The 19,567-nt window shown below is 53.9% G+C and overlaps 1 protein-coding gene across 1 annotated transcript in view; it reads left to right on the forward strand.

The window, feature by feature from the left end:
- The window catches only part of WASF2 (WASP family member 2), a 28,273-nt gene that overhangs the window by 1,865 nt on the left and 6,841 nt on the right, over positions 1-19,567 (forward strand). The window contains exons 2-4 of the mRNA XM_032202312.1: positions 14,063-14,216; positions 18,126-18,260; positions 18,783-18,936. Of these exons, the coding sequence (XP_032058203.1) occupies positions 14,087-14,216; positions 18,126-18,260; positions 18,783-18,936 (419 nt within the window). The 5' untranslated portion in view covers positions 14,063-14,086. The remainder of the gene's footprint in view (positions 1-14,062; positions 14,217-18,125; positions 18,261-18,782; positions 18,937-19,567) is intronic.

Genomic DNA, 19,567 nt, shown 5'->3' on the forward strand with positions numbered 1-19,567 from the left:
TGGGGAGCAGCGGCGGGCGCGTGAGTTTCCCAGCGGCAGGGCTGATGCAGAGCGTGACTCGGTGGGAAGCGCTCGGTCACATGAGGAAGGGGAATTGTTGTGTTTCCCCCCCCGGTTTAAGCACCCGCAGAGCTGCCCGAGCGCTGCCTTGCGACACTTTTCGGCCGGCTTCGCCTCTCGTTGACCTTGAGCGGGGTTTTTGTCGGGGGAACCGACCCGGAGCTCGTTCCAAAGCTTGGTTAAAAACAAACCCGCTGGAAACGCGGAGTGGGGATGGGGTGACTTTGAAAATCTGCTCCCTGTCACAGCCAAGGACAAGCTCCGTCCAGGAAGCCGGGTGGAGCAGGGCAGGCACTTCAGCTTTAAGCCTTTTTTTATTATTTTTTGAGTGCTGTTCCTGAAAGTTTGAATGGGAGAGCTTGTTCTAAGCTGCAGAGGCCCAGCTCGTTCTCATCTTTGGTGGAGCTGCGGTTGGTGACGCTGTCCCGGGGCCGGTTGGTGGCTGCAGGGCTCAAACCCAGGAGCTTTGCCTAAAAATGAGCAATTTCTGCGTGGGGAGAAGCCTCGCTCTGCTCGGCCGAGGAGCAGCTCTCCTCGCTGCCCGTCCCAAGCAGGGGTTGTACGAGGTTAGCCTCCAGCAGCCACCCGAATGTAAACTTCTCCCCGCACCGCATATTTGCGCTGCTTTAAAAAATAAACAATTTTTTTTTTATACCTTGTAACAAGTTCAAAAAGTAAATGTCCCAAATTCCAGTCTTTTTTTTTATTTTTATTTTTTTTTTATTTTTTAAACCAACCGAACCCGTGCTGACTCCTGCTTGTCAGAGTCTTCCTCCTCATAGCTGCAGAGGCTCCTTGGGGTTTTGGGAGCTGCTGTGGGGTGACATTAGCAGGACCCCTGCTTAATTTGTCCCTTCCCAGCCCCACAGAATCGGAGGTATGGCAGCAAAGTGCCTGCTCTCGCCCAGATTTCCCCTTTTGGGTTCTGCCTGCTCTGCATTCCTAACAAATCCTTCCAGCTCTGGTTTTCCGAAGCTATGCTGGGGGTGGGCTCGGCAGGAGGATGAAGAGGAGGAAAAAAAGCGATGTGGTGTGCTCCTAGCCACTTTATTTTGTGCAAACCCTCCCTGAAACGTGGTTTAGTGAAGTGAAAAAGGGGCTGGGGGGGCTTGGGGCCGCAGCCCTGGCCTGGTTTCCTGGTGAGCAACGCGCCGAGCGGGGCATTTTTCAGCTGCAATTCAGGAGGCATTTGCGAGCAGTGATTCATAACAAATAACACAACCTCCGTGATAACTGCCAACCCAGTTTCTCAGCATGCCTTGAATGTATCTCATTCTTCGGGGCTGGCCTAGGAAAAGTTGATTTCATTCACAAAGCTTAGATAATCGCGCGGCGTGGGCGGAGGGGTTAAAACTTCAGAGATTGCCTCATATGCACGGAGTTACGCTGGGAAATCAATCTCTTTTTTTTTTATTTATTTTTTTTATTTTGATGGTGATGGGAGAACAAAGGGGGTTGGGATCACCCTGCCCACAAAATCAGGCCAGTTTCCTTTGTCAGGCCACAATGAGGAAGATCTCAAGTGTAAATCCACGCTTTAATCCGCGCAGGTAGTTTGTTTTGGTAGGCTTTCTGGACTCTGATGCTGAATAATTTTGCAAGTGAGGCTTTTCCCTTCAGCTGTGTGTGCTGCACGACTTGGGCAAACCAGGAAAAGGAGGGAGCGGCGACGGTTGGTGAGTGCTGGCGTGTTCCTGTGCCCTCATCCAAGAGGGGCTGGGGGCACCAGGCAGAAACACGCAGCCCAAACCCACTCCCAGGGGTTTCAGCAGCCGGGACGGGGCCCGGTGTGGCCATTTGGGGCTCAGCCTGCTCCTCGCTGTCACTTCTGCACCTCACGGTGCTCAGGAGGTGAAGCAGAAGTGAAGAAATGATGCTTTCCCTGTGCTGAACGAAACTCAGGAGAGCAAAACTCTGCTCCTCTCCCAGCAGAGGTGGCGTGGCCGTGCTCGCTGCTGCCGGGGGCTGTAGGAGGCAGTTGTGTGTTTGTGCTGCGCCTTCCTTCTTGCTGCACAGGGCTAAATATTGGCGAGATCAGGCCCTCGCTTACCACGGATTAACGTTTATTGGAATATTTTTGGTGTTTATAAACGCCGGCTTTAAACCCCGTGTGAAAGTGGCTGCTGGGCATTAGGCAAACGCCTGCTCGGAGCAGAACCACCTCGCTGACATTGACTTCCTTCGTATTTTTGCAACTCGGTGCAATAAAAGGGCTGCGTGCCTCCTTTTTGAGGAGGGGAGGCTCGCTGCCGGGGCGGCCCATCAGCTCCTGAAGCAGGCAGGAGCTGCTGCAGGAGGTCAGCAGCCTCGGGGCTGATCCTGAATCGTGGTTTTCGGGTAGGTAGGGCTTTTTTTTCCCATCCCGGGAGGCAGCAGGGGGAGGTCCCTCCCCAGCAGGGTCGAAGCGTGAACTTCCACGTCGTGCTGTTGAGCAAGCAGCGCAAAGCGCTCGGCGCAGCCTCGGTCCAAAGCTCGCCTTCACCTGAGAAACGGCTCCTCGAGATCCTGCCTTAATTCCTGAGCTAGTGGGAAGCCTCCTGGCATTGGGCTCCTGCAGAAGAGGAGGAGCACAGGCGGATTTCACGTGTGCCTCTGCTGGGAGATTTGCTGGAGAGGTGGTGAAGGAGCAGGGGTCTCCGTTGGGGTCCCCAAAATGGGGTCTGCAGCGACCTGCTCTGTTCTTGTGGCACCTTCTCTGTCGTCTCGTGGAGTGGGATTTGGGAGAAGTGAGCTGTGAGGGGTGCTGTTATGGTGGGAGAGGAAGATGGGGGACTCCTGTGCATCAGCAGCGTCTGACATTTGCTCTTGAAGGCCCAAATCTCTGCATGGGAGGCTGTCACTGTGCCACTGCTCTGAGATCGCCGCTGACCTGTCTGGAAGGTTTCAGTTCTGCACAGGAACGGGGCTGCTGTGCTCTGGGGACAGGGACGGAGAGCGCAGCAAGAGCCCTGCACTGAACGTAGCTCCTTACTGCTGCTGGAAACCAGCCCCCAGCCAGGAGTTCACCACGTTGCTTTCTGCTGGGAAGGCATCAGGAGGAACTGAGATCTTCCCTTGTGCCACGTGATGCCGTCGGATCACCTCGGAAGGCGCTCGTTCAGTACGGCTGGTGATGGGTTGCTTTGACCGACTGCTTTCTGAAGCCAAGGCCCTCTTCCCACACGTGGATTTGAGCTTAAAACCCAATTATAAAGCAAAGGGGGCGAGAGGAGGAAGTGTCTCTTCACCCAGTGCATACTGAACGTGGGCCGTGGGATCCCTGCCCCAGGATTTCACAGGTGCCAGCTGTTCGGGTGCGCTCAGAAACCGATGAGACCTGTTCTTGGAAATGAAATCCCCAGCTTCCAGTGATGGTGTTTGTTGCAGCGTGGTCCGAAGGCCCAGAAGATTGCTGCACCGTGGGAAAGGACAGCAGGGAGAATCATTGCTTCTTGCTTGTTGTGTTTTGGGGCTCTCCTTTCAGCACCTGATACCTGGCACCCGTGGATGGGGGATGTCTGGGGGCTGGATGGCTGAGCCTGGCCGTCCTCGGTGTTGTTCAGGTCTCGCCTCCTGTTCAGTCGCTGGCGTTCCCTGTGATGTTACGGAGCCGTGTGCTTCTTCCAGGCCTTCGTTTCTCCCTGCTCGTAAAACTGGGCTAATGACTCTGACCTTTTGTTTGTAAAGCAAAAGGAAAAGGATCAACAAAATACTGGAGCTTATTTACTATCATTACCGAAATGATGAGCAATGCCACTTTGCGGTACTTCAGAGAGGCTTCGCTTATAAGATGCTGGAAATCCCTAGAGAGAGAGAGAGAGGAGAGAGGAAAAAACGTTTCAGTCAGAAAAGGAGGAGGGGGAACGCTCCTCCCAGCCCAGTCTTGTAAGTTTATCCTCCTGCAGCACATGAGGTGATGGCTCCAGCCGTGGCCCATCCCAGCTGGGCGTTTGGAGTAGCTGCTGATGATCTCTGATATTTTTTTCCTGTAGCAGCCGAAGGGGCTGGTGTCACTCAGCACGTCGCAGTGAGCCCTGCCTGAACCGTTCCCATGCCAGGGCGTTTTGCAGAGCACTTGGTTGACCCGGGGGTATTACCGCTAATAAGATGGAGTGTGGTTTTAATTTCTCATTTCCTCTTTTCACCGGACGCCCTTTTCCTACTCGTGAGAGTCTCGCTCCGAGTCCCCGTGCAGCAGAAGTCCTTTCTGTCACCCAAAGAATGAGCGACGCGAGGCTTGAAGTGGCATTGAGAGCGGGGCCAGCAGCCACAATACCTGGTGTGTCGGCGGGGCCGCGCTTCATGCATGGAGTGCAAGAAATGGGATTTAATTGGGAGGGAGGGGGAACGGCAGCCCGGGCTGAATGGCTGGGTGAAAGTTCCCCGACCACCCCTTAGCCCGGCAAAGAGTTGGTTGAGTGCTTGCCAGAGCGGAAGCGAGTTCCCTTTCAGGCACCCAGCTTTTGTGCACGGTAAGAAAAAGCTCACACTTCGGCTTCGGGCCTTGCAGCTGCAAAAAAAAAAAAAAAGAAAAAAAAAGTGCACACACCCAGATCCTGTTCTTTCAATACCAGCAGCTGCCGAGCCGATCCTGCGCTGGGGGAAGGCGTGTGGCTGTAAACACAGCTTGTGCAAAACCTTTCCCTTCGGTCTAGGGCAGCACGAAACAAGCGGCCGCTTCCCCTTCGGAGGCTCTGGTAGAGGCACGTGTCGTTAGCTCGTACAAAATAGCCTCGTGGTCGCTCAAGAATTCAGCCTTGTGTCGAGGAGGTTGCATTTAGGGGCCGGCTTGACACGAGAGGTTTCCATAAAGCAGCTTATCTGTAGCCCTTGTGGTCAGCTCTGGTGGGAGGACTTGCTTCTGCAGCATCCCAACCAGGGCCTTGAGCTCTGCTTCCGAAGAGGTCGGTGCAGTAACGCGATGCTTTCAGCCCCTCCGAAACACTTCGGGGTGATACAGAGCCCGGTGCTCGCAGATTACAGAAGGTGAGATCACCGCTGGGCTGGGAACGTGCAACATGGAGCCGCCAGTTGGAAAAAAAAAATTGTTTTTTTTTTTTTTAATATTATTATTTTGGCCGTCCCAAGGAGATTACGCAGGCGTCTGTCACCGCATCCAAACTGCAACTCGACCTCCCCTGTCAGACCAGGGGGCCTGGCGGAACCGCTGGGGCCTGCCTGGAAGGTTCTTCGGTGCCTCTGGCTGCGCCGGTGGAGAAAGTGAGCGCGGGGCTTGTCATTGTGCTGAGCGAAACCAGAAGGCTGCTGCTGCTCCCGGCTCCCCGCAGCTCTGCCTGCAAATCCCCAGCGGCAGCCCGGGATCACGCGCCGTGCCCGGGCGCGCACAAAGAGCAGCCCCCGCGTCTGCAGGCAGGTGAGGGAGGATTGGGGAGCCCCCAAAGTGGGGCAGGGCCCCTTCTCCTCGCCCTCGGGCACGGCCAGCCCAGGACAAGAGCAAAGAATGGCTCAGAAAAGCCACCAGGATATGGGGGCTCCTGGTGCTTGGGGGCTTGCCGGGTCTGCCCCGTTTCAGGAGCGCCTCCGTTGCCCTTTCTCCGCTCCTGACATCCAAAAAGCCTATTAAGGGTCCTAATGTGGCACCATATATAACATTTTTTTTGCCTCCCACAATAGAAAACCCATGTGTTATTTTGACTTTATGGAGACACTGTTTATAAACCACTTTAATTTAGATGCTCAAGGCTGTCCTCTCTTTTTTTTTTTTTTGGTGACAAATCCCAGCAGATAAAACACTTCTGGAAAATATCAGGGAGTCACTGTCTGCTTTTCTTTTTCTTCCCCTCTCATGTCAAAGGTTAACTTAAAATATTAATGCTGCGAAGATTCATTTAAGATATTTAAAACTGTTCAGGCAAGAATACATGTACATATTGTAATTACTTCCTTTTTCTTACAATTAAAGTAATTGGATTATATTTAATGAGCTATTTACATTTAATAATTAAGAAAAGACTTATCTTTGCAGTATTCCCCAAGTGCAGCAGAAGGGTGGGGGCACTCGGAGCTGTGATATAATTATCTAGGCGTGAGTTGAAACCGAAAGAGCAGTTGGGCTGCACAGAAAACACTTGGAACGGGTTTGTTCCTTCTTTCATTAATCAAAATAGTTTAGCGCGTGTTAAAGGAGAGGGGGCTGAGCTTAGCTGCAAACGCCGCGGAGTTGATCTGCTGCAGAGGAAGCTTAAAATACGTTCAGGCTTGGGGAATAAGTCGTTTAGGGGAAAAAAAAAAAAAAAAACACAACCCACACCCTCTCTTTCTGTGCTAATTGCCCTCGAAGGCGAGTGTGCTGCTTTGCACCCGGCGCTTTGTGAGAGCCACCGGGCTCCAGCCTCTCCTCCCGCTGCCCGAGGAGGCTGGTGGGGAGGCGAGGAGGCAGCCGTGCTCACACGCTCTCCTCGTTAGCAGTAATTCAGCCCGGGAAGGAGCTCTGGGGCCGTGTTTGCTTTAGCAGCCGCGCACCATTTGCAGAAGGTGGCCTGGAGCCTACCTGCGCTACCTCAAAATGGAGCTGCTGGGAGCCCTGCCGGGGGCACCCACCCGCGGCCCTTCCAGCTCAGTGCGGTGCCAGCGCAGCCTCCGAGCCTCGGGAAATGGGATCTGAGTCTTACCAGTGCTCCTGCCTGTGCCAGGATGGAAACAAAGCCACTTCTGCCCCAGAAAGCTTCATGGCTTCGCGGCCTCGACCTTTAAGGACGTGGTTTTGGGGCCACCCCGTTTTAGCGGGTGCTCTTGTTGGGGACCTCCTGTGGCTGGCCACGAGCCTGCCCCCTGGCCATGCCTCTGCCCCACGCTCCTGGAATATCCGAGAGCCTGCTGGGGCTTTCTGTGCCTCGGTAAACCAAAGTTACCTGCTGTGGAGCTTTTGGTGTTGGTCTGTGTTGGCCCTGACCTTGCACCCCTGCCAAAATGAGGCGTGGGTTTCTGGGGAAGCATTCTGCTCCTTTTGCTCTCCTGTTTCCTAGGAGGCAACAAAGCCCGAGCTCCTCGAGCGCTGGAGGAGCGCTGTCTCTCTCCTGATGGATATCCTCCCAGCAAAGACCTTGAAACCTTTCTGTTTCCGAGCTTTAATTCCTGTTTAATCAATAGTTCCGTATTCTGGGAATCAAATCTCTGTGACAGCTCTCTTTAATTGAACTAAACTGCCTTTCTCTTGTCACAGCTCTTCCAGAGTTTTTATTTCAGCGCGTTTGTTCTGCCTGCATCCTCGCCAGGCGCTGATAGGAACACCAGGTGACCCTCTTTGTTTAACTTGTTTTTCAGCTAAATGAATGAAAACATTAATTAGGGCAATGGTGTGTTTTAGGAATAAAAAAAAAAAAAAAGGCTAGGTCAAACTGCTGGCGCCGTTTGCGCTCAGCAGAAGCTCGGAGGATCTGTTTGTTCCCCAGCAGAGGCACCCCCAGCCTTCCACCCCCGGCCTGGTTCCTGCCAGCAGCTTCGAGCTCGTCCCTCTCCAGGAGAACAGGCTGGCGTTTACTGCAGCAAGATCATCTTCGGGAAAGCTGATAACAAAAGTTTAAAAGGAAGAGCCAAATTTTCCCTCACACCTGTGCAATCCCCTCGAGGGCAGTAAATGATGATGATAATGCATGAGCCAGACAAAAAAAAATGCAGAAAATGGCTTGCCGAGCTTCTTTTGCATTTTTCTGAGCCAGAGGACTGGAAAAAAAAAAGAAAAAAAGGGTATTTTTGCTCTGGGAAGCGAGCAGGCTGGCTGCTTGATGTCTCAAGGACTGCACAATGCTTCCTGCTGCGGTGGGACGGCGCGGTGGAGGCTCTGCCCCTGCCCCACGCCGTAGCCGACACACATTAGGGTCGTGTCACCCTAATTCTGGACTTGGTGGTCACAGTGGGTTGGTAATACACAGAGGGGTGCTTCGGGGGGCTGCCCGTGCTCTCCTCTAGGAGACAGCCTGGTTTTTTTTTGGGAGATGCTGCTCCAGGAAAGCTTCGTGCGGTGGTGGGGCAGAGCCGAGCCCTCTCAGCACCCGGGAGGAGACGTGGGCAGCTCTTTTCCCCCCCGTGCACGGGGATTTACCCGTGCAGCTCCCCCGTGGCTGATGGGGAGAGCAGAGCCCCGTGAAAGGCAGCAGCCCCGCAGCTGCCCAGCGCTGCTGACTCCTGCTCAGCTGCTGGCAGGCTGGGCTCTTAATGACAGATGAGCCCGTGACGCGTTTTTGGGAATGAATACTTGTTACAGCTGGCGGGATTGGAGTAGTTTGTGGCATCGCATGGCAGTTTGCTCTATAATTTCCCTCCCTATTGCTCGGATGCAGCACTGATTGCTAGGTCTCTCTCCGAGTGTGTGACTGTAGCATTCCTGATTGCTGCATCCCACTTCTCTGTGGCTGCATTGTGCGCTCGGATATAGCCCTGAGCGCTCAGCAGAGCCTTCTGCTGAATATTTTTTTTTTTTTTTTCCACTTCTCTGTGTGTGTGTGTGGCTGCTGCTTCCCTTTCTGCTAGTCTTTTGGGGTTACATAAAAGCCGGTCTCTTTCTGGCCATTACAGCTACATGGGGGAGTAGTTACTGCTGAGAGAAGCTTGAAATTTGAAGCAGAGTTGTCACAGACATTAGAAAGAACAGTCAGTCTGCGTTGGCAAGCTACTGAGTTAAGTCTCATTTCATACTGATGGGAATTTCAGATCTGATTATCTCCTTCCTCCCTCATTCCCAAACCTGCTGGTGTGTCTAATCCCCCGGCGGGTGCTCCTAAAGGCTGCTCAGCCCGAGGCTCGGGCTCCGAGGCTGTGGCCAGGCAGAGGATTTGGGGCTTGCCGCTCAGGGCGATTCGGTCACCCCGAGGTGCTCCAAAACCCGGCTGGGTTTTCCCTCCCCTTCCCCAAAACCGTGCCGTGTCCTCCCTGGGTGCTTTGTGCCGCAGCAGACACGGTGACAGATGACGGCACCGCCGGGGTGCAGATTTATTTGCAGATGGTCCCCGATCCGAGAGGTGGCGCGGCGCATCGAGCGGGGAATTACCCAGGTGACTCCCACTAACGCTGTGCTCCCCGCTCAAACACCGGCGAGAAAAACCTCGCCAGATCTCCCCGCCTGTTATTTACAGCCCTTTGTGTGCCTCGCACACCCCCGGCTCACCTTGCAGCACTGCCTGGGCTCCCTGCCTGCCCTACAAACCCCCCCCCAGACCCCCGGTGCTCCTCGCTGCCCCTCTCCAAACCACTCGTTCGGCAGCGTTTGCTGCGAGTTGCTGTTTGCTTTTGACAGAACCCGCGTAGGAAAGCAACTCCTCCATCCGAAAACGTCCCCGCGTTGCTTCTCAATGCTCGTAATCAAAGTCTGTCTCCTTTATTGTCGGGAACAATCGCCCAATTTCCCTGTGCCAGCCCTATTTATTAAAAATAGTCAATAAGGCGCAGCTTTGTGCGCGAGGGGTTTATAGACTGGCAGCCCTCGCTTGAAACGAACCAATTGTACTTGATTCTCATCCAGAGCTGGGATTCCTGTGTGATCTGCTCCAGCAGGGCTCACGCGGAGAGCAGTCAATGACTTGCTGATCAGGAATCTGGGAGCAGCAGGCTCGTCTTAAATTTACCTCGGGCTTTGCTCGAAGTGCTGGATTAGAGAAGGCAAAAATTGCACGCTGCGGGTTTTTTTTTTTTCCCCCTTTACTGGCCCGTGTTGCGCCACGCTTGTCCTCCAGCACCGCAAGAGCATTTACAGAAATAATTGCTGAACTCGGAACCCACTCAAAAATCGGTGAGCGAGGCGTTAAGGTGAGAGCTCGTCGTGGAGGGAGCCGCGTGAAGGAGCCCCGCGCACGAATCCTGCTCTGCTGGAGAAACACGAGGGGTCCCAGCAGGCGGTGAGCCGGCCCGGGAGCTGCTGGGGAGGACGATGGATCCCGAAAACGAGGTGCCAGCCGTGGCTGGAAGAGCACGAGGAATCGCAGAGCAGCAGGCAAGGCTTTTGTCGTCCTCAGCAAACTTTCCGGGCCGGCGCGGAGCGGGCCGGGGCTGAGCAACGCCTGCGTAAGCGTTTTGGGAGAGGGGAAATTCTGAGGAATTCTGGCAATGCCCGGCTGGAGGTGGGGCGGCGTGCAGCTGCGGGGAGGCGAGGGAAGGGAAAAGAGCCACGGGGCGAAGCTGGGCTCTGCGGATGGTTTGGCTTTTAGTCACCACCGTCCTACCACGGCGCGGAGCCTTGCTCCGTTCAAGCCGTGACTTGGAGGCTGCAGGAGCAGTGCTCGCCCCGAGCAGGTAGGGAGCTTCTGCTCCCAGTGGGGGAGAGCAAACTGTGAGTGAACCTCTAAAAGCCCCTTGCTGCTTGTTTCGAAGAAGGTGTGAAGCAGGGCGGGTAGGAGGACGAGCGTTTTGGACGTGGATCGATGCAGCAGCACTCGTGGATCTGGCGCACGAGCAGCACCAGCGCCTTTCCCAACAGCTCTCCCGACCAGCAGCCAGCAAGGATCGCTCAACTCTTCCCTCACACAGCTACACTGGGTTTCAGTGTGCTGCCTTTTTTCCCCAAATTCCCCAGAAATCTGTTGCAGGCAGTTTCCCCTCTCCTCCCCCCGGCAGCGGGGCTGCTCCGTGCCCGCCGAGCGCCTCCCTCGCCGTGTCTAATAAGCAGCGCCCGCGCCCCAGACTCCAGCACCGAAACAAATCTAATCTCGGGCATTAATAAGCGAGTGGAAATGCTTATCTTTGCCCAAAAGATAAGGATTTTTTTTTTTTTTTGGCCTCGCGATTCATTTAAATTGCTTCTGAATGGTAGGATTTAGCCCTAATATATGGGCTGCGGTGGTTACGTGACAGTGACTAATGCCTGATGACCACTCTGGCGAGCTGGGGTGGAAAACTGCTGTGCTGTTCTGCCCTGACTGCTGAAAGTAAAGCATCTCTGGATGGCCCTTGCTGGTAGCGTGCTGTCAATCACTTTCTTAATGACTCTTTTAAAGAATAAAAGCAAGAGCCTCCTGGAAAGCTTTTTTAGGCCTGGCCCTTCCTCGTTTCACTTCGTGTGGCCCTTCCCTGCCCCCAGCCGTGCCTCTTGTGCTGGCTTCGGTGTTTTGCTTCCTCCTTCTCCCTCCGTTCTCGTCTGTTGTCCCTTCTGCACTTTATTTTCGGCCCCTCCTGCTTTCAAAACACACTGCTCATTTTCCAATCCAGCCTATTAATCTCTGTCCCACCTACTCATGAGGCATGAAGGTTTTACAGGAGCCCATTAGCTGTTATCTCTGTACCTACCCGCCAAAGACTGATGGGGAAAAATGAGGTCTAACGGGGAAGTGCCGCCTTCTGGGGGCATTGACTGCTTTTTTTGTTCCTTGCTGCTGTTGGCACCAGGCTCTGGAGGTCCCAGATTTCCTACCTGCTTGCTGCAAAACCACCTGAAACCTCAAACTTCCTTGTCCTTTTCCGCAAGGAAGAGGAAATTTTGCTTTAAACCCCTCACTGCGGAGTCTGGCTGTTCATCCATTACCCATCCCATCCTTCCTGTGCTGTGCAGGGTTCACATCTCCTCGTGCTGCCTCGCCAGCCCTCGTTTGGGGTTAGGAACAGCAGTGGGGCCGCGGAGCCGTCCCCGTTGGAGCCGTCCCCGTTGGAGCCGTCCCCGTTGCCTTGGGAAGAGGCGGCGCCGTCGGAGCCATCACAAGGGCGAAACTCTGGATGCTGCAGAGTGTGGCAGGCTGTGCCGGGAGGGTGGGGGTGGCTGGCAGCACGAGCTAGGCTATAAAGGGAGGGTTTTTCTCAGCCCTTCTCGCTGCTGGCTGTCTTGCACCGGTGCAAATTCCTGCTGGAGTCGGGCAGTGCCCTCGCAAAAAAGCAGCCGGCAGCGCTGCTCCTCGCGTTTGGTTGCAAAACAGGCTTAAGGGAAAGGCTTTGGGAGAGGAAAGGTGCAGACAACGTACCCAGGCTGGTGTGGGGTTGTGGATTCTGGGGGCATTTCTCCATTTTTCTGCCCTTTTTTACCCCATACGTGCAGCGATTTGTGCTACCTGCTCCCCTCTGACCTGCCATACCTAGCATCATCTGCGTAATTTTTCCCTTGCTCACTGCAAGCTCACATCTCTCCCCCTCACAGAGCCATTTTTTTTCCTCTTGCTGTTTTCCTCCCATCTGTCCTGTGCCGTGGAAGGTTTCCAGCCGGGCTCGGTGTCCACCCAGGCTCTGCAGCTCCCACCGCATGTGCTGCCCTGGCCAAGCCCCGAGGAGCACGGGGGAGAAGCTCGACGCAGGCAGCCTGCAAATGCTGCCTTGTTTATGAGAGCTGCTTGTTGGTGCAGACTGCAGTCTGGGGGGAGCTGGGAAACTTTGTCTGGCTTAAAGCGCTAAAGCTGGCAAAAGATTGTAGGGCTTGGGCTGTAATCAATAAAACCCGGGGTGTTTCGAAGCGAAGGTCAGAGTCCTTCCTTATTTCGCCCTGTTCTTTAAATATCCCGGCAGTTACCCAGGGCTGCTGCAGCGTTTGGGCACGGCGAAGAGCGACGCAGACCTCGCTCCTCGGAGAATCTCTGCTGCTCTGGATTTGGAGGCAAAGCTCCCCTCTTCGGGGAGGTTTTGCAATTTCGGGGACCCTCTCCCGGCGCGGGGGCTGAGCGCACAAAACCCCCTCCCTGCTCGGAGGCGTTGCGAAATGGCAACCTCCAGCTGTTTGTCTGGGAGATAGCTCTTGAACTCCTCTGCCTTAATGGGTCAAATTTAGCAATTCAAAATCTGGCTCGGGAGGTAATTAGGAGGGATAATGCCCACTTCTTCCTCTTAACACCCTGATAGAAAAGCATCCAGGAAGGACTCCTGGACCTCAAAGATAAGCTGCCAGCTGCCACGGAGACTATCAAAGGGTGGCTCAAAGTCAAGAGCAAACAGCTGATTTTTTATGGCGCTGGGTTTTTTTGCTGCTGGTGACAGGAAGCCATGTTCCCCGAGCTCTTCGCTTCCTGTTTTATTTTTACACCCAGCCCCGGCAGATCAGCATGCCTATCACATGGGAGCTGGCTGCTCCTCTCGGGCTGCTCCTCTGCTGACCTAGAAAAGCCATTCTTTCCCCTTCTAAATTAATCAGGAGGTCGGGCTGGCTTTGCTTTCGCCGGGTTTTGAAGCTTTGCTGCGCTCCTCGCTCTTGTTCCCCCAAATTTCCCCCCTCTGGTGGAGGCAGACGCTCCGGGAGATGTTTGCAGCTCCCCCATTTGGGCCTGGCAGCGGAGATTTGTCGGTTCGAGGCACGTAAAAGCACTTTCTGCAGCTTAACTTCCTGCCACTTGTGTTTCCTTGATTTTTAAGAAAGCCCTGGAAGCTCGGCCTGCCCGTGGCACAATCAATCCTGATTCCTCCGAGCGCGCTCTGGCCCTGCATCCTGATTACAGCTCCCTCAGCGCTCCGCTGCCCCGGCACGAAAACAATGGTCCAGTGTAAACCTCAGCCCTGGGGGATTTCCCGAGGGAAGAGGGGTGCAGCCTGCAGGATAAGGCACAGCCACCAGAAAGTTTCCTGGTCAGCTGCGAGCGCTTCCTGTTGTTCCAGGAGAGCCCTGGCCGCGCTGCTGCAGGAGGGAGGCACCGTGCCCGCCTCGGCGTGCTGCGAGAAGCCGTGTGGTTTTGTGTTTCGTTGTGTTTTTTTGTTTTTTTTTTTTTTAACCTCTCCCGTCTTCATCCTCTCGCTTTAAGCAAACCTGAGGCGCCGTGCGTGAGCGCGGGAGGAAGGAGACTGCTCCGAGGCGGCGGATGGGTAGGAAGGGAACAACGGCTGCGGCGGTGCCAGCAGCACCTTGCGCGTGGGCGACGGCGTGTAGATCCCAGCGCTGCCTCTGTACCTGAGCTGGCGGGGCTCCGCTGTCACTGCAAGTCGTGGAACAGCAGGATCTTTATGTCTGAAGAACCAGTTTTATAAGGGTGGGGAGGAGGGGGGGAGAGGAGGCTTATAAATAAAGCCATTTGAGAGCAGGAAAAACGAACACCATGGCTCTGGTGTGCCTGGAATTTGCGGTTGAGTAATCCTTTCCTGTTTCTTTTTTGGGTTGTTTTTCATCTTTCAGAACAGTGCCTGAAGCAGGTCCACCATGCCGTTAGTAACGAGGAACATTGAGCCAAGGCACCTGTGCCGTCAGACGTTGCCTAGCGTTCGAAGCGAGCTGGAATGCATGACCAACATCACCCTGGCAAATGTCATTCGACAGCTGGGCAGCCTGAGTGAGTACCATGGCGAGCCTGCGCGTTGCCCTCAGGAGTCGCTAGTGCTCTTTATTTAGCTCCCTTTCTACTCTTGTGTTCCTATTTCTCCCCCATCTGCCTTCCCTGGGTAATGCTAAAATGTTTTCCTAAAGAAATCCGATGCTAATTTCATCTCCCTGGTCCCACTGCCTTCCCCATCAAAAAGAAAATGGGGAGGGGGGGGGGGGGGCGTGTGTGTGTGTGCGTGCGTGCGTGTGTGAAGGGCTGCGGCGAAGCTGCAGATGGAAGGATGGAGCACAACTCAGGCTTGTAAAATGGGAGGCTCTCAGAGCAGCCAGGATCTTGTGCCGGAGAATGTGCCTGTAATTGCACGCGCTACTAAATGGAGCTTGACTGTGTTGAATCTGCAGCGTGTAAGTAGTCTTATTTTTAATGAAAGATAATTAAAGCGCCCATGCAGAAGGCGCCTGCTTGCCCCTGCTGGTTGTTACCTTGGAAGACCCAAAGTCCCCAGCCTGAGCGAAGCCCTGCCTCCGGAGCGTGGGGGGCTCGGGGCTGCTCGCTCAAATGGCGGCGCGGGCTGGAGCCGTGCCGAGCTCAGCTCTCCGGTGGGCTGACCGACAGCCTTGGAAAGGCCAGAGGGAAAACGTGGGCCTACGTGCCATAGGAGGAGAGAAGAGTTAATTGTGGTCTCTCTGGGATGACTCCTTTCCTCCGTCGAAGCGCTCGGGCTTCTGATGAGCCACCTTTGCCCTTGAAGCAAACCTTTGATAATCAAACGAATATATTGTTTGGCTGCGCGGCGGTGCCTGCGAGCGCTCCTGCTTGCTCTGCAAAGCGAGCCCCTTGGCTTTTGCAGCGGCGTGAACATGGCAGGGGAGCTTTGGGCACGGCCTCTTGCCAGCAGGGAAAAACCAGGGCCGTTGGTAAAATCTGGGCCCGTGTTTGCTGCCAGTCAGTACCGCGTTCGGTCGGGCTGCAGACGTGTCGCTGCGCGGGCAGGGCCAGTCTCCCCGCTCGTATCCGACTGACCCTTGCTCGTTTATTAGGTCTGGTAGCCAAGACGGTTGTGGGGTGTGAGTTAAATCCATCTCGTGCATGTGAAATGAGGAGGAAGGAGGCAGGAAAGCCGTGCAAATCTCAGCTGCAGAGCAAGCTAATCCCAGTCCAAAGGCACGCGGGGGGTTAGTGTGGCAGAGCCCTGGCGAGATCCTCCAGATTTAGACCTCAGATATTCAGAGCTTCCCTGCCTCTGCCTCATCAGAGGCAGCAAAGCTCTGGAAGGCAAACTGCAGCCCGGTTCCTATACCGGGGAGCTGCCCCGGGATGGTGCTGGACCAATCTCAGGTACCTCGAGGGGAGCACCGGAGGGGGACCCTCGGGAGAGGTGGCTGCGGTGACACCGGCGTGCTTCTCCCTGACAGAGGGCACGAGGCAGGCGGGGAGGAACGAAGAGCACCACCTCCTACCCGCTTCCCTAGGGTCAGCAGTATTTGAAACGAAGCAATATTTAGACTAGCTGCTGCGGAGCGCTCGCCCCCAGATGACCAACCTCCTGCCCCCCTGCCTTCCCTCTCCCGCTTGGGAGGAAGAAATCTGCTCCTTCCTCGTACGGTGAGCATTACAGGAACGTAAAGCAGGTTCAGTAGGCTGTGACAGCCCTGTCAAGTGAATAATCAGCCAAGCCTAGTGCACCACAGTCTCTTTACAAAGATGCAAACATAAATCTTGTCAAACTTTCATATTCCAGTGAGTTTAGCCTTCGTTACTATCACAGCTGGTAGCACTTTGTATAAGTCGACTGTGCGTTTGTGTGTGGTTTTATAGAATCCACAAGCTAAAGATGGAAAGACCTATTAAATCATGCCGTCTGTCTTCCTGCCAGTGCATGACAGAGATAATTCTGATTGTAAGTTGCACTTTTGCAGTCGAAGTAACTAAACCAAAAAATGAATCTCTGCCTTGCCCCATCTAAAACTGCACGTGAAACACGGAACGGGAGATCCTGGCTGATGAGGCGGTGCCGCTGCGCTTACACAGGCAGGGCAATGCACACCTCCCCTTCTTCTTCCAGGGTCAAAACCACCACAGGCGATGCTGTTTGCGTTATTTTGTGCTTGAAATGGGCTGCTCAGCCTTGCAAACCAAAGACCTTATTTTTTCCCTAATGCTTGCTGCAGCTCCTTGCGAAATTTGGAAACGATTTCTCAGTTCTCATTAAGGTCGAACCGAATTACGACTTTTCCCTTCCGAGCTGTTGCTGGGGGAGTGTCAAATGATCCTACGGTTAAACGCTCGCTTCCTCTGGTCAAACGGGAGAGCCTGGGCTTCGTGAAACCTGGCTACAGCAAGAGCTAGCTGGCCCTTAGGTCTCCAGAAATAAAATCCTCCCCCTGAGTTTGAGGCAGGCTGGCTGGGCTCGTTAATGGAGCATATGCGGAGACGGTGTTGTCTGGGAGAGGGGAAGGAGTTCAGCTGAAGTCAACTTCCAGCATTTGCTTCCTGCAGACACTTCGAGCTGGCGTTGCCACCTAGAAGGCTGGAGGAGGTTGATTTTTGTTTTTTTTTTTTTTTTTAACCTGGCTTGTTCTCTGGGCTTGGCAGTGGAAGGAGAGCTGCATGGGACTGCGAACGAGTCGCTGATAAGGGAAGGAGAATGGACAGCTTCTGCTGGCGATGGTGTCAGCCAGGCAGTTGAAGGTGTCTGTAGAGGCTTTGGCGGGTGCCCTTGCTCGCCATGTGGAAGAGGCTCTTGCCTTTGTGATGTGACTTGGTGCAGACGTGCAGCTTTTCCAGAATTGCTGTGCAACTCGGGCTTCCAACTGGTTCTCCTTCCTTGAATGCCGGCGAGGATCGTTAGGAGTAACAGATTCCAGAGCAAACTGGCGGCCATCTGATGCTGCGCTTCAAAACCAGGCTGCTTATTGGGAGCAGCCTCGTACCCAGCAGCCGTGGCTGGAGATGTTTCCCATCAGTGGGAGCTCCACGGGCCGACGTCTGGTGCCAGTGCCGAGTCTGCTCGGCTCAGCCTTGTCCTCAGCACGCTCGGGGTTCCCGGTTTGAGGTTACGCCTGAGAGCAGAGCAGAAGGACAGCGCTCACTGCAGGCTCTGGGTTTGCTTTCAGTTTGCCTACCTGTGGTCAGCTCCTGTTTCTGTGTAGATTTTAAACTCCCGAGGACAGGGCACATCTTTTTGTTATGCTTCGAAGTGGTGCAGCGAGCTCCTGATCCAAGCCCCTGGGCGCTCGCGCCGTCCAAACGATGGATGATGTTTGTCATCGCGGCCCACTGGGCAATCCAAGCTGTTACAGAGAGAATATTCCCGTTTAAGAAGTTCCCCTTTGCTTTTGATTTAGAATAAACGTGAATGCATCATTTTTTCAGACACTGCCACCTGAAGGAACAAAAGGGTCAGTGCTTTCGTCTGTGGTTATAGCTCGGGCTGTAGGATCAAGGACTTGGTCTGCTCTCTAGTTGCAGAGCACTTTGAGCTTGTAAATACGTGCCAGTTACCCTGGAGGCAGGCCTGCTGGAGACTGGGAGCCTTTGAGATTCTCCAGAGCAATAAAAACCTAACTGTGTTTTCTTGTCTAATAAACAGAACAGCAGAGGATCTTAAAGGACCGGCAGACCCATCCAGATTCAGACCAGGATAATGTTCTCAGCCCCTCTTTTTTTCATCACTTTAATACTGACTTGACTGTGTGTTTCCATTGTTCCTTTATGGCCTAAAGATCCCTTAGAAACGCCAGGTTTTGGTGGAACTGAGCATTGTCTTCCTGGGTATTAAACTTAACGCTGACAAACTTGAAAAGAAAGTACGGTTCTTTCTTCTTCCTTCCTTCCTTCCTTCTTCGGGAGAACAAATCGGGAGGTTGCATGTGGGCTGTGGCTCGTGGGGGTAACGTGGACGCTTTAATATTGCAGGTAAATTTGCAGAAGACATATTTGGAGAGTTGTTTACTCAAGCCAACACTTTTGCCTCTCGGGTGAGCGTTCTAGTCGAGAGAGTTGACCGCTTGCAAGTCAAAGTCACTCAGCTGGATCCCAAAGAGGAAGAAGGTAATGGAGTGGAGCAGAGTCCTTGCAGACCAAGCGTGGTAAAGATCCTCGGTGAATCAGCACGCTTGGTTCGTGACCCTACAATAAGCCCGGTGCTGTGATTGGTGTTGGAATGGCTTCTCTTGGGCTAAGAGGGGCTGTTTCCTCCCCTCCCAGAAAGCACCGTGCTGCTCGTGTGGGCAGCCTTTCTGGCTGAGTCGAGACGTGGTTGTTAGCAAGTCTCCACGTGGAAACTTGCTCCTCAGCAGCTTGATAGCCACGCACTTCTTGGGGCTTGGGTGCAGGGGTTTGCAATCACATCTGTAGAGATACGGCTCTTGAGAGTTCCTGCAGCAGATCTTGGCACGGCATGATCTGAGATTTGCTGGATTTCCCGAGAGATCTGTGGGAAAAGGAACCTGACCTTAAGAAGTGCTAAGCACGCCAAGAACTCCAACTGAAATCAGATGTTTGCTACTTGATCTCCAGTGTCATTGGCCTGGGTCAAGCTGTTCTTCACTTGCTCTCTCCTCTCTCTTACAGTCTCTCTGCAAGGCATCAACACCAGGAAGGCCTTCAAAAGCTCCACTACTCAGGACCAGAAGCTCTTCGACAGAGATTCTCTCCCAGTTCCTGTCCTTGAAACCTATGGGACCTGCAATACTCCTCCACCTCTCAACATTCTCTCCCCATACAGGTAACGCTGCAACGCCTCCTTTGGCCCTGCTGCCGTTACAGAGTACCTCTTCCTGCCAATTTGCTGAGGAGGTCATCTCCCATCCCATGCTTTATTGCACTAACAGTCTTCAGTGGGAAATATTGTTGCCAAACTGAGGTCCACCAGGAAATCTCCATCCTTGGGATTATGTGAAACTTTGCTTTTGAGGCTGTACAAATGAGCATAGCTCGAAAATTATACGTTTGGTTACCCGCTGTCACTTTTGTGACTGCCTTGGGGCAAGGCTTGGCTGGCACTGCATAAACATGCTAGGTGTTGTGCAGATGATGCATTTTTCCTGTGCTTCGCTGTAGCCCTGTGGCTCCTTTCCAGAAAGCCGCAGTGCAAACTGCAGAGCGTACATCTGTATGTGGCTCTCACCCAGGTGGGTGCAGCATACTCCTGTAGGTCTGGAGATACGTCCTGTGGCCTTCAGTGCCTGGCCTGAGACATCTGGTGTGACCTACGCGGGCTGTGCAGCCAGTTCTTAGCAGTCCTGCCGTGCCATTTTCATCTCGTACGAAGTAGAAGTAAGGGGGTCAGAATGCAGAGACTTAGCCCACATCCATAAATATCTTTTGAACAGGTAAAAAGTAATTACAGATAGCTG

Source organism: Aythya fuligula, chromosome 23 (assembly GCF_009819795.1).
Source record: "Aythya fuligula isolate bAytFul2 chromosome 23, bAytFul2.pri, whole genome shotgun sequence".
In the NCBI taxonomy this organism is placed as follows: Eukaryota; Metazoa; Chordata; class Aves; order Anseriformes; family Anatidae; genus Aythya; species Aythya fuligula.